The following is a 14,816-nucleotide window of genomic DNA, read 5'->3' on the forward strand; positions in this document are numbered from 1 at the left end:
GACATTTCCCCAAGACCTCTCCCCGAAAAGCTTGTATCAGGGGCGCCTGGGTGGCGCAGTCGGTTAAGCGTCCGACTTCAGCCAGGTCACGATCTCATGGTCCGTGAGTTCGAGCCCCGCGTCAGGCTCTGGGCTGATGGCTCAGAGCCTGGAGCCTGTTTCCGATTCTGTGTCTCCGTCTCTCTCTGCCCCTCCCCCGTTCATGCTCTGTCTCTCTCTGTCCCAAAAATAAATAAAAACGTTGAAAAAAAAATTAAAAAAAAAAAAAAAAAAAAGAAAAGCTTGTATCACTCACCGGGCTGGTGGGTGAGGACACCCCAAGGCTCCGTGCAGCTCCGTCATCCTCCAGAGACTTCTGCTGGCCGCTCCCCGGGCTGACTGCTCTGGCCGCCGCCTCTCTCACGGGACTGGAAGGCCTCTGGTCTAAAATGCTCACCGAGGGGACAGCTTTGGCAGTGCCCAACTGCAGCAAGCCCAGGGTGCCGGATGCCTGGGGAGGCGGCTCCTGCTTGCGGTCCCCATCTTGAGTCCCAGAGGATGCTTGGGGCGGGAGGGGCTCTGCGGGCACATCAAAAGGGATGCTGGCCTCCAGGCCGGGGAGGGGGAGTGAGGCCCGCCCCGTGGGAATCTCCATTTCTCCACTCAGTCCGCTCAGTCCGTTGGTCGGCACAGAGTTTACCTGGGCTTTGCTGAATTCCGACAATACCCTGGAAGTTTTTAAACAGAGAAACCTGTGTGACAAGCTGTCAGCTAGAATGCCCAAGGCTATTGGGACGGCGGTAAGAAGGCAAAACTGCTGTCTGGGGATTTCAAAAACAAAACATCCTCGTCATCCACCCACCGTGCTCCTCTGCTTACACACAAGCCTTCCTCTGACACTCCTCACAAAGTTTCTCCCCAGCTGGGACTGAGGTCGAGTGGGCGGCCAAGGGAACTGCGGGGCCCGGGATCTCCGGTGCAAGCGCTGGTCCACCAGAGCTGGGCCGTATGTGGGGTCCCAGATGCCTCCTGTTCCCAGGACCTGTGGCCGGAGATCAGTGTACACGGGGTGCAGGAGTGTGCACGCAAGGATACATGGGGTGTGCACCTGCTCACTCTTCCAATGGTACTGCCTCTTCCTGCCCTTCAGTGGTGCTTCAGGGACTACGGGGAGCCAGTGTTACTGTCTTTACGTACACACACACACACACACGCACGCACATGAAAACTACTCTGGGCCTTCTAAAATGTGCACTGGCTAGTGGCTGCTCCCCTTCTCCTGAGGCTTCTGAGAATCCACATTCTGTTTCTGAACTAGAACTATTTGCTGTCTCCTCCTTTGTTTATGAACCAATAGAGTATGTCACGGGCGAATACAGATTCATACAACAACAAAGCTACCCGGGGCCCAAGAGATTGCCCATATCTGCCCTAATGGTTTAGACTGGGTCAGAAGACGTGCCAAACTCCCCTTAATGTGGGCTCATTTCCATAAGGATTTTAGAACTCAAGTTTCTACCTTAATGTCTTCTGGCTGAGCTGTGTGCTCTTATCTACATCATAACCCCAAACAACATTTCAAGACATGCTAGTCAAACATTGGTGAACAACCCATACATTTATGGGCAACTGATTTGCAGCCCAAGACTTTTCAGTGGGGAAAGAATAGTCTTTTCAACAAATGGTGCTGGGATAAGCGAACAGTCCCATGCAAAAGAAGAAAGTTGGCCCCCTACCTCACACCATATAAAAAATGAACTCAAATGGATCAAAGACCTAAAAGTAAGAGCTAAAACTATAAAACTCTTAGAAGGAAACAGGTATAAATCTTTGGATCAGGCAATGGTTTCTTATATGACAGCCAACAAATAAGTAAACAATAAAAAATAGGTACGCTGGACTTTATCAACACTAAAAGCTTTTGGGCTTCAAAAGGATACTATCAAGAAAGTAAAAAGATAACGCATAGAACAGGAAAAAAATCTGCATATCTTATATCCAAGTATTATCATATATCTGATAAGGGTCTAGTATCCAGAATATAGAGAGCTCTTACAATTCAATAATATTAGAACAAATAATCTGACTGAAAAATGGGCAAAGGTTTACAGAGCCACTTCTCTAAAGGTATACAAATGGAAAGTACATGCAAAGATGCTCAATATCATTAGACGGTAGTGAAATACAAATCCAAACCGTAACAAGATACTACTTTATGCCTACCAAGACGCCTATACTAAAAAAGACAGAGGGGCACCTGGGTGGTTCAATCAGTTAAGCATCCGACTTCGGCTCAGGTCATGATCTCACGGTTCGTGGGTTCGAGCCCTGTGTCGGGCTCTGTGCCGACCGCTTGGAGCCTGGAGACTGCTTCAGATTCTGTGTCTCCCTCTCTTTCTGCCTCTCCCCAACTCATGCTCTGTCTCTCTCTCTCTGTCTCTCTCTAAAATAAGAAACATTAAAAATTTTTAAAAAATTAAAAAGACAGAGAATAACAAGTATTGGCAAAGGTGTAGAGAAAATGGAACTCCTACACGCTGCTGGCGGAAATGTGAAATGGTGCAGCCTCTGTGGAGAACAGTTTGGTAGTTCCTTAAAAGTTAAACATAGAGTTACCATAGGAGTCAGCAATTCAACTCATGGGTATATACCCAAGAGAACTAAAAGACAATGTCTGCACAAAAACCTGTACATGAGTGTTCACAGCAATATTATTCACAGAAGCCAAAAAGTAGGAATAGAACAAATGTCCACTAACTGAAAAGATAAAACAAATGGTGGTGTATTCACACAACGGAATATTATTCAGCCATGACCCATGCTACAACACGGATGAACCTTGAAAGCCTACTAAGTGAAGGAAGCAGGTCACAAAAAGCCACATAGTGTATGATTCCATTGGTATTAAATGTCCAGAATAGGTAAATCCATAGCTAGTGGGGAAGGGGTTTCCTTAAAGGGTGATGTTGGTTGGCTTTGGTTGGCACACTGCTGTGGCCCCACAATACGTTCCTAAAGTTCACGGACTTCATTCCTTTACCCGTAAAACCGGCACGGTAACAGCACCCACCTATGACTGTGCTCAAGGCTGAATGAGATCATATAGGTAAAACGCTTATAGAGTGTCTGGCACAAAGTAGGTACTCAAGAAACATTAACCTCAATTTGTCACTGGTTGTTCTTATCGCCACTGGTAAGACTGCTTAGCCTCTACACACATGGCTATAAAAATGTAAGGAAGGAGAATTACGGAAATATTCAGCAGCATTACCGAAATGGTTATTAATTATAAATGACCCCTCATCTGTAAGACACATTTTAATGATGGAGTGGACTGGGTGTGGGAATAAAGAAACACCACCCGACAGCAAGAAGCTTGTGTGATAAATTAGAGTTTCCACCAAATCAACACCACGGTCAGGATGAAATCAAGTTCACAAGAGTCTCACCAGGATCAGAGCGGGTCGGCAGGACCCAGAGAGAATAAGAGACATGCACATCAAGTGGGAAAAAGTGCTAGAGATGAGGTTTTGAAGGAAAAGTGAAAGAAAGAGAATTTTCAAAACTTTTGAAGAAAATGCAACATAGGGCTGAAACACTCCGGTCCTTCCACTTCTGTCCAGCTCAGGGCAGCGTTTTTCAAAAACTGCCTGTTCAAAAATTCTAGAAGTTTGTGCTTTCATTTAGAAGACAGTCTGAAAACATATACGGATTATATACATACGTATATTGCGCGTACACAGAGGCGTAGGCGTGGAATAAAAGCATGGGCTGGAGAATCGGCATGACCACCCCATAAAGTGCCCCCCGCCAAGCGATTCTGAGCCTGCGCTTTTCCTGAGCGCGTGGACTAGCGTGTTGGGGTCCACGGCACCACCTGGCGGTCAGGGGTGCTCGTGAAAGTACAGGAGGGGGCTGCACGTGCGAAGAATCATTTCCCCCAAGAGAAGGCCTCGTGATAACGACCTCTGACAAATATCATCAAGCACAGATCTGCAGCCGTGTATACACAGACAAGTAGCGCGAGAACTGACATCACGGGGACCCCCAGTAGTAAAATGATAATGACACCACCTATGGAGCACTCACCCTGTGAGTGGCACTGCTCTAAGCGCTTTGCATACCTTAACTCACTTCCTAGCATTCTTATCCCCATCTTGCAGATGAGGACATCAAGGTCAGAAAGGTTGAGTATCTTGCCCGGGTCGCAAAGCTGGTTAATGGAAGACTCCAGCAGTCTGGCTCCTGAGTCCACACTCCTAACCACCGGCCCCTAGCTGTGCTTCTCAGCGATCACTGTAATTCAGACCCAACCAACACAAAAGAAGCTATTCGGGCCATCAATCCTCTATTCACAAAGCAAACTGCAGTTTGGTTTCCAGAAAACATTAAGTTAATACATTTCATTGGAATGTTACATCTTTTGTACTTTATGTTTAACTTGTAGATGATTTAAAAAAACTTTTTTTAACATTTATTTTGATAGAACGCCTGTTCTCTCTCTCTCCCTCAAAATAAATCAACTTTAAAAAATCCACGAAAACAAATATTTAAGTAATATGACAAAAATAAGTGAACTCTTAACTGCGGATGTGACTCTTCACCCTCAGACACACCCTCTAAGGGCTGGTGTGTGTGGACGTGAGAAGATAACTTCAAGCCCAGCACTCAGAGTGATGGTGCTGGATGTGTGTTTGTGCGTCTGTGTGCTCTGTGTTTGCTGGTTCTGCACGCCACTGCCCCGCGCTGGTCTGCACATCCTGACCCTCTTCCCTTGACTTCTCCCACAATGCCCAGGATGACGCTTCCCACACAGGGTGGACGGTCACTGATTCAACGGCCTTAAGCTGGAATTTTCCAATCACAAGACTCACGAAAGATAAAAGCAGGGCACACGACAAAACAGAGGGCCGGCGGGCTGGCCTGTGGGAGGAGGAGACACAAGGAAGGGTTCAGACAGGTGAATGAACTTAAGTCACGCCATCGGCCCAGCCGATAGAGCGGGGATTGCTCCCTTCCAGGATGCTCTACCTAAATTCTTGTTTGATGTTTGAAAGTTCTAGCTAATGTGCTCTGTGGCTCAGAAGCTGCTTCAGCCGTGATTCGCCCCCAGGCATCTGATCTGATTCTCGGCCAGCTCTATGAGGGAGCCTCCACTTTACAGATGAAGAAACAACCTCACAGAGCCAACGCTTGGCCTGCCGTTACTGGACTTGGGACTGGTAGAACAGGGCTTGAGGCCGGATCCTGCTACAAGCCAGTCCGTACCGGCACCCAATCTGGTGTTCTTCCCACAGCAGCTGGGAAACCTGTAAAGACTCGAATGAACCAAGAAGGTAGGGGCACACAGGAGTAGAAAAGAAGATCCTAGACACTGGCTGAGGGAACATGGGTCTGGCTGAAGGAAGCGCTTAATAAAAATTTACCATTTTCGGGGCGCCTGGGTGGTTCAGTCAGTTAGGCGTCCGACTCTTGATTTTGGCTCGGGTCATGATCTCACAGTTCCTGGGATCAAGCTCTGCATCACGCTCTGCACTGACAGCGAGGGGCCTGCCTGGGATTCTCTCTCTCTCCGCCCTGCCTCTCTCTCTCTGCCCTTCCCCCACTCATGCTCGCTTGCTGTCTCTCTCTCTCTCTCTCTCTCTCTCAAAACAAGTAAATAAACTTGAAAAAAAAAGTTTATCATGTTCTACCTATTAGATGAGCAAATATCCAAAAGTTTGATAATACCTTCTGCCTACAAGGCCGAGGGGGCACAGGTACATTCCTGACAGAGTGTAAACAGGCGATTATCTATGAAAATTGTAGACTCATTTATCCTTTGCCTCAGCAATTCTGTTTCTGGGACTTTACTGAACAGAGATAGTTGCATAGAATTAAAAGATCACATACACACGGTTATTTATAGAAAGAGTGAACTCCAGTGTCCAGTAAATACAGGGCTGGTCAAATAAACTAAGGTACATTCATACAATGGAAACACATGCCACAGGGGAAAAAAAAAAAAAAAAACTGAAGAAACTGATATGAAGCTCCAAAACACAAATTGTGATCTCTTCTAAGACAAGGTATCAAACAGTATATTTATAATAGCTTTGTGGGGATGGGGCAGAGATAAGAAATATAAAAGACATTTAAAAAGTCTATCTATTCATATCTGTTAGATGCATTTAGAAACATCAGAAAAAGACATGTAAAGGGGGTGCCTGGGTGGCTCGGTCAGTTGAATGTCTGACTTCAGCCTAGCTCATGATCTCACGGTTCGTGAGTTCGAGCCCCACGTTGGGCTCTCTGCTGTCAGCACAGAATGTGCTTCAGATCCTCCGTCCCCCTTTCTCACTGCCCCTCCCCTGCTCATTCTCTCTCTCAAAGATAAATAAATAAACTTTAAAAAAAAGAAAAAGAAAGATGTAAGGAATTAATAATTATGGTTACAAAGGTGGAAAAGACGTTTCACTGTAGGTAGACTTTTTTTTCTTACCATAAAAACAAATCTATTAAAAAATGAATGTTTCAAAAGGGCCTGCACGAAGAAGGCTCTGCTGTGGTGAGCACGGTTAACATAGAGAGACGGTGACTCACTACGTTGTACACCTGAGACTAATATAACACCGTGTGTCAACAATACTCAAACAGAAAATAGTTCTTTTAAAGAGATAGCTCTGCCCAGGGTCCCTTCTCTAGTCAAGTTCATTGCTCCCTGTGCTCTTCCTCCACTCACTTGCTTGGCCCCTTTTGTGCACCACCTCCTCCAGGCCTCATTCAGGGTCTGTGTCCTTCAGAGGCCTTCTGGGAGGTCGCAGCGGAGCACCCTGACGCGCTGGGCTTCACTGCGTCTTTTGGAAGTCGTATATCTAACTCCGAACCGTTAGTTTCCGCCCTAGAGGCAATAATATTTTACACGAAGCCTCAGGGAAATTAGGTAACTTGTGGAAGATCAGCCAGGGGCAGAGCTGGAGCCTGATTCAGCTCTGAGCCCTCCCTGAATCCATTCTCCTCGCTGCCCCATGTTGCCTCCAGGTACAAGTCGCGGCAACTCCAGTCCCTGAGGAAGAGCCACGGTCCTCTTTTCCTTTATGCCCTTAGAGAGGTCAATGCTCAGTGACAGGCAATCACATGCTATAGGAAGGGAGAGAAAGAGGAAGAGGAGAAGGAAGGAAGGCAGGGGGAGGAGAAGGAGTGGGGGAAGGACACTCACTCTTGCAGAGACGGGTCTGAATCATCGGCATTTGCTGTCCCCAGGTCGGAGTCGTAGGACATGGGCTCCTCGGAACGGTCTGGACTCTTGGAGCCATTCTCTTGGAGTAGGCAGCTATCAGAGTTGAGGCTGCAAGACAGCTGGGATGAACTGGCGGTGTCCAGGCTGAGGGAGGAGGCCGTGAGCTTCCGGTTCCGTCGGATCTTATGGCCTGAGTGCTGGACTTCGATGTCCTCCGAGCCTGAGGAATGGGAAATTGAATCCAGAGACTCTTTCCGCTGTAGTTCTGTCCCAGAGGTGGCGAGGGGGTCGAGCTCAGAGAGCGGGCAAAGCCCAGAGAGAGCCAGTGGGGTAAGCGTCCACTCGTTTAAGATGGCGGACTTGTAGGAGAGCTCGAAGGATAAGGACGTCAGTCCCTGCAGGAAGCTGAGCAGGAACTCGCCCTCCTCGGCGTCTCGAAGCAGGGCTGTGGGCTGATAGTACTCGCACAGGCGGGCGGGCTCCTGGAGGAGCAGCTTCAGGTAGCACTCCATCAGGCCGTCATTGAGGGCCAGCCTCAGCCAGGCCCGGCAGCGGCCCACGTCCGTGCTGACAAAGATCAGGTGCTCCAATTCCGAGACGATGTGTCTGGGGGTGGAGAGGACAGGCTCGTTTCAAGAAATGATTTCAGATCACGGAGGATTGTTTTATCCACTGGTGAGCAGGAGCCAGTAATAACGACTGCAAGTATATATAGGCTTGGGAAAAAATCTCAGATAGCAGTGTTCTACAGGGAATTGAGAAACATTTAGCTACAACTCCCCACTTTTTCGAGGTTACTGTCATGCAGGATAATTGCCATTTTTGTTACGACTCCCCAGGCGCCCTTGACATCACCTGCTCATCCGGCATACATCTGATGAGCCCCTAAGTGCCAGGTCTTTGGAGCCGTGAAGATACAGGATACAGACATGGTCCTGCCCTCAGTCCAGGTTACTACCTTTCCAGGGCACACGGAGGTGAACCCTGTTGTCAGCAGAGCTGGGGTGGGGGGAAGGCAATCACTTCCAGGTTGCAGTAAGAACAATGCCTTAGGCAAGGCATTGAGGGATTAGGCATAGGGATTAGGGATAGGCAAGGCATTGAGCTGGGCCTTGAGGGATTTCAAGCGGCAAAGATGGAAGGGGAACCTTAGGCACCAAGGACTGACAGAAAAAAGGCACCAAGGGTAGGGAAGCAGCAGCTGTGTAACAGGAGTGGTGAGCACTCCCGTTACAGCACGGGGAGGAGGAGGAGCGGCTGATTGGGTTGCAAAGTCAGGTGATGCAGGGCCTGGAGCATCCAACCGGTGAGGCCAAGTGGGGCAAGGGTCCCCACACCTGGCTGTGCGTCAGAATCACCTGGGAACCTGGTCAGGATACAGATTCTGGGGCCCCAACGCAGTGAATGGCACTCCAGGCTAGCACTGGGGAGCCTGAGAGTTTTTACACCCGGAAATGACTCGACCGCAGTCGCGCAGACTTCTGGGTGGGCTGCTCGGGATAAGATCAGGTACCAGACTCGGTTCCCGAACCCTTGGTCTGATGTAAATGCCCTTCCTCCGACCATCACAGTGCCCTGAGCACGTCTCGCCCATAGGAGTGCGTGCTCCACAGGGCTCAGGGAATGAGCTCGGGTTAGCTTACGCTCAATAAATGCTGACCAGCTGCCTGACCTAAGGACAGACAGAATGAGATAAGGGGGACAATCAGAAAGCCACTGCCACCTGGCAGTGAGGTAAGAACCTGAGACAGGGCGGTGGCAGTCAGCACGAAAAGCAAGATACAGACCGACAAGGCACCTTCAGGCTGAAGGTGGCATTTAATAGCCCTTAGAGGCAACGTGCCAGCAGCTGCTTGCTCCAAAGCCCAGGCAGTGAGGGCCAGGGCCACAGAGGCAAACGTCCCAGGGTGGATATTCAGATGATCTGGATTCCACTGCTTTAAAAAATGCCACAGCCTGTTAGGATATAATACTTAGCATAGAGATGTTCAAACATTCCAAGGCAGGGTCAGCAAACCTCTTCTGTTCAGGGCCACTTAGTAAAGATTTTAGGCTTTGCAGGCCACACATTCTCTGTTCCAACTACCTAACTTTGCCACGGTGTGGCCAAAAGGTGGCTCCTGCTAAAGGCGACCGACCAGCCAGGGGCCTGAGCAGCCCCAGGCCATTGCCTGTGCGCTGAGGGGCTCTTGAGGCTTGGGCTAACAATAACCCCTATCTCACCCATCTCCATTCTAGAACACAGAGCATCTCTGCTGCTTTCCCATAGAGCTGTAGAGGGAGAGCCCAGGCTCCCCCACACTGAAGCTCCTCCCCAAAGCAAAGCCTCCCCTGCTGATCTCACTTGTGGGTGACAGCTTTCAGGAGGGGCCAGAAGACAGGCTGAGGCAGAGGCTTCTGGTGGGCGCTCTTCTTCCTTTTCCCTCCGGCCTCGGCTCGGATGTGCTTGGCATGCAGGCCGTGGATAAATACAGCCTCCAGGGCACTGCACATGGTGTTGGCATCTCCGTCTTCGCTAGTGACCACTGTGTCCGAGGACACGTACTGCTTCTGCAACGCCTTCACAGATCCCACTAGCTTCTTCTTGATGACCTAGTCAGTGTGAGACATAACACAGGCCTTTAGAAGATCCTGCGGTGACCCCTGGAAGGGAAGTGCTTATCACCAAATACACGCACACCCACACACGTCTCACGTCTACCTGCGGCTGTGTATACAGCAAAACTAGCACAAGCTAATCATAGAAAACAAAGACGGGCGCCTGGGTGGCTCAGTCGGTTGAGCGTCCGACTTCGGCTCAGGTCGTGATCTCACGGTTCATGGGTTCGAGCCCCACGTCGGGCTCTGTGCTGCCAGCTCAGAGCCTGGAGCCTGCTTTGGATTCTGTGTCTCCCTCTCTCTCTGCCCCTCCCCCACTTGCGCACGCGCGCGCGCTCTCTCTCTCTTTCTCTCAAAAATAAATAAACGTTGGAAAAAAATTTTAAAAAAGAAAGAAAGAAAACAGAGACAAAGCATAGAGGAGAAAAGGAAAATGACGTACTTATACCACCCAGAGATAGTTATTTTTTTGCAAAGATATTTGTATGTTTTTCTTTTGTTTTGCTTTTTAAACCGAACTTCAGTGATTTGATAGCCATAGAAATCTTGTGTTTAAATACCGGCTCCATCAGAGTTACAGGGGTGGGAGCCTGGGTGATCCATCTAGGGCAGGGGTGAAGCTTTGCACCTTGTTTAGGGGCCTACGATTCCATGAAGAGGCTACAAGTGCCACTTTAGAACCATAAAAACACCAAGAAAACAGGAGCAGGGTCCACATTACGAAAGATCCTAGGGGCACCTGGGTGGCTCAGTCGGTTAAGCATCTGACTCTTGATTTCAGCTCAGGTCGTGATCTCACGGTTTCTGAGTTTGAGCTCCGTATCTGGCTCTGTGCTGACAGTGTGGAGCCTGCTTGAGATTCTCTCTCTCTCTCTCTCTCTCTCTCTCGCTCTCGCTCTCGCTCTCGCTCTCTCTCTCTCTCTCCCTCTCTCTGCCCTTCCTCTGCTCATGCTCACTCTCCCTTTCAAAATAAAATAAACGTTATTTATTTAAAAATATCTTTTTAATGTTTATTTTTGAGAGAGAGAGAGAGAGAGAGAGAGAGAGAGAGAGAGACAAAGTATGAGGGGGGGAGGGGCAGAGAGAGAGGAAGACACAGAATCCGAAGCAGGCTCCAGGCTCTGAGCTGTCAGCACAGAGCCTGATGCAGGGCTCGAACCCACGAGCCGTGAGATCATGACCTGAGCCGAAATAGGACGCTTAACTGACTGAGCCACCCAGGCGCCCCTAAAATAAATAAATAAACTTTAAAAAGAAAGAAAGAAAAAAGGAAAGATCCTTGACCTGGCAGTCAGAGGCAGAAGTTAGTCTCAGCTCTGTTGGTCAACAGCTGGGTCACTGCAGACATTTCACTTAACCTCACTGAGCTTAATTTCCTCATCTGTTAAACGAAACGAATACTTCCTGGCCTACAGCACAGGAGTTGGGGGGTGGGGGGATGACTCTGAGGGCAGGACTTGCTTGTTTTTTTTCATTCTTGCATCCTCAACACTTGGCCTGGCTCCTGACACATGTAAGTATTCCGTTAAGGTCTGTTACATAAATCAATTATAAAATACATATATGTAAAATCCTTTGGAAAGATAAAGACAGTTCTGTCATAATATAAGCATGTCAAAATTACCTGTGTGTTTTGGAAAAGGATTGGGAGGGAATACAGAAAACCTGGTTTGAACTGTTAGCTGATAGGATTATGGATAAATATTTTACTGTTTTATTTTTATCTTAGCCCAAACAGTTCATGTTAATGTTCTTAGAAAAGTCGAATGTTCTTTTTTTATTAAAAAAAAAATTTTTTTTTTAATGTTTATGTATTTTTGAGACAGAGAGAGACAGAGCATGAACGGGGGAGGGTCAGAGAGAGAGGGAGACACAGAACCCGAAGCAGGCTCCAGGCTCTGAGCTGTCAGCACAGAGCCCGACGCGGGGCTCGAACTCATGGACCGTGAGATCATGACCTGAGCCGAAGTCGGACGCTCAACCGACTGCGCCACCCAGGCGCCCCTGTTCTTTTTTTCTTTATAACAGCTTTAATGAGACACAATTTACATTGCATAAAATTCACTCATTTAAACTATACAGTTCAGTGATTTTTGGTATATTCACAGAATAGTGAAACTACAGCCACTACCTAATTTTAGGACATTTTCATTGTCTCAAAAAGGAACACTGTGCCCATGAGCAGTCACTCGTCTCCAGTCCCCTCTCCCTCAACCCCTAGCAACTACTAATCTACTTTCTGTCTTTATGGATTTGCCAATTCTGGACATTTTGTGTGAATGAAGTCATACAGTATGCAGTCTTTTGATGTTAGACATCTTTTCATATGACTTACGGGTCATATACTTCTTTCATTGTTTGCTTATTTGACTTGAGAGAGAGAGAGAGAGAGAGAGGCAAAGAGAGAGGGGGACAGAGGATTCAAAGTGGGCTAGGGAGTGACAGCAGCAAACTCCCAAATCGTGAGATCATGACCCGAGCCAAATGGACGCTCAACCATCTGAGCCACCCAGGCCACCCTAATGCCTTCTTTTCTTTTTTCTTTTTTTTTTAATGTTTATTTATTTTTGAGAGACAGAGAGACACAGCATGAGAGGGAGAGGGCAGAGAGAGAGAGGGAGACCCAGAATATGAAGCAGCCTCCAGGCACTGAGCTGGCAGCACAGAGCCCGATGCGGGGCTCCAACCCATGAGCCGTGAGATCGTGACCTGAGCCGAAGTCGGATGCTCAACCGACTGAGCCACCCAGGTGCCCCTTCTTTTAATGTTTACTTATTTTTGAGAGAGAGAGAGAGAGAGAGAGAGAGAGAGAGAGAGAGAATGTGCATACGTGTATGTGCCTGTGGGGGAGGGGGCAGAGACAGAGCAGACCGAGGATCCAAAGCAGGCTCTGCTCTGACAGCAGAGTGCCCAATGCAGTGACCTCACAAACTGTAAGACCATGAGTCGCTTACGATCATGACGCTTAACCGTGTGAGCCACCCAGGCGCCCCATATGTATGACTTCCTTTGAGAAATCCTTGGTCTTTAGGCAGCCCGTATTCAAATCCGTCGTTTTTTATCAATTCCCATTCCATCACCAATAAGATGTTCTAGAAAGGGCAGGATCTCCTCAGAGGCTGCTTCTGCTATAACTCTTTCTCAACCCGAGGCCTCGCTTTCCAGACAGTACTCATTCATTTCAAAGTGAGGAAAACCAATGACATGGCTGTCCCGTGCCCCCTTCCCCACCCTTGAGCCTCTCCGACTGCCTACCGGGATGGCAGCCCGGGGGTCCAGTCCATTCTCCACCACCGAGAGCATTTCCGCTCACACTGCAGCTCCCTCGGAGAATCACATGACACCTGCAGAGACAGACGGCGGCGGCCAGATGAGCAGGTGCCAGCTCACCACCCCCAGCCAATTCTCCCCCTCCCCCAGCAGGCAGCGGGTCAGCCCATCTTCCTCAAACTGCAATGCGAAGGCCTCTGAATTCAAAAGTAAAAGCCAAGAGTGGATTTTAAGGAAGGAAACAAGGGAAGAGAAGAAATCTGAGGGCTCGGATCTCAGGAGGTGGGGAATCCTATGTGCCATGGGCGGGTCCACCCTAATCAGGGCATGGAAAGGCCTCTGTATGCCACACCAAACGCTGGCACAAAAAAGCAGGGAAGGAAGGGCTGATTTGGATACAGAACGAAGGGTGCGAGGGGGATGCTGCCGCTGGAGGTGCCAAGAGCCCACATGGACCAGGAAGCAGGGGCTCACGATTCACATTCGGAGCCTCTGACTCCTGTGCCAGCCCGATGTCTGCCAGCTCGGCAGGGACAAGCACAACCGAAGGAAGTTTCCAAAGGGAGGGCCTCTTGCTACATAGCTGCTTCCCCTCCAGGCACGAGGGTCCAGCTGGAGCAGCACAGGGACACGCCTAAGGGAAACAACACGGGTTCGAATCTCGATTTGCCACTGACCACTTCGGCATGCTAGGTGGGGCCCACGGCAGACGTCTCCAATGGAGGTTATGAATGTGGAAGATGCCCAGCACAGGGCCTGACGGTACTAAGGATAAATGGTGTCTATTACCCCGGTTGGATGTGGCCAAGCCTTATAGGCAAAGGCCACTGTCTGAATGAGTCCGCTCAACTACCTGAAGTCAGTACACAGGTAAATCCCTCAGGGCACTGGCTCCCCCCCCAACCCCCGTGGGTGGCTTAGGTGGGGGGGGGCGCTCAACCTGAGCCTCGGGGGGGGGGGGCGGCTGTTGGCTTGCCTGGACCGCCCCAGCCACTCGGACGGACCAGGATTGGGCAGGCACATTCCCATCTAAACAGATCTCTAGTGACCACACTGCCGAGCATGGAGGGACACCAAAAGATAGGTCATCGCTGTCTCTGTTCTCAAAAACCGAAGGCCCAAAGAAGTTATCAAATGGAGGCAGGCTGAATGGATTTTGTACTGTTTACACACATTGCTTCATTCATTCCTTGGAACCACCCTAGGCGAGCTCTTTTATTATCCAGATCTAACAGATATGAAATCAAAGCTGACCCAGGTCAAGGAACTTCCCAAGATCCCAGGGCTGATCAGTGGCGGGCTCTACCACCTTCGGCCAGGATGACATCCACCCTTCTGGAAGAGGCAGGTGTGAGCTAGGGCTAAGGGGTGGCTGGGGAGGGGGCAGGGGAGTCTTGGGAGGAGGGCTCTTCGGCTGGGGGCCCAGGTGGCGGGATGCAAGGGAGCATCGGGGTTGAGTCTGGCAGGAAAGGTTTACAGGCGAACAGCGAGGCATGGAGAACGGCAGGGTGGCCCTAAATGATGAAAGACGCTCTGATTCAAGCCCTGGCCTCTGGATCCGGCAGAGGGTGAACAGGACCCAGCGCCGACCTTCCTAAGTAAGGACATGCAAAGGGAGACAGGTGTGTGGAGGACGGCCCCCACGAAACCAGCTCTGGTCAGCGCACAACAGACTGCCAGGAGGAACACTAGCCCCTGGCCACAGCCCATCAGACTGTCTCTCCCTCCACCACTTCCCCAGCTCCTACCC

The 14,816-nt window shown here is 49.5% G+C and overlaps 2 protein-coding genes across 51 annotated transcripts in view; both read right to left on the minus strand.

Moving 5' to 3' along the window:
• The window catches only part of LOC105260083 (RAD52 motif-containing protein 1-like), a 345,360-nt gene that overhangs the window by 154,686 nt on the left and 175,858 nt on the right, over window positions 1–14,816 (minus strand). The gene's annotated exons all lie outside the window — the stretch shown is intronic.
• LOC123378959 (pleckstrin homology domain-containing family M member 1-like) overlaps window positions 1–14,816 on the minus strand; it is a 37,687-nt gene that overhangs the window by 18,684 nt on the left and 4,187 nt on the right. For both annotated transcript variants that reach the window (XM_045044334.1, XM_045044335.1), the window contains exons 2-5: window positions 13,052–13,140; window positions 9,543–9,790; window positions 7,178–7,804; window positions 296–707 (exon numbers count right to left, since the gene is read on the minus strand). In XM_045044334.1, coding sequence (XP_044900269.1) covers window positions 296–707; window positions 7,178–7,804; window positions 9,543–9,790; window positions 13,052–13,099 — 1,335 coding nt within the window. In that variant the 5' untranslated portion in view covers window positions 13,100–13,140. The remainder of the gene's footprint in view (window positions 1–295; window positions 708–7,177; window positions 7,805–9,542; window positions 9,791–13,051; window positions 13,141–14,816) is intronic.

The sequence above is a fragment of the Felis catus genome, chromosome E1, assembly GCF_018350175.1.
Source record: "Felis catus isolate Fca126 chromosome E1, F.catus_Fca126_mat1.0, whole genome shotgun sequence".
NCBI classification, from domain to species: domain Eukaryota; kingdom Metazoa; phylum Chordata; class Mammalia; order Carnivora; family Felidae; genus Felis; species Felis catus.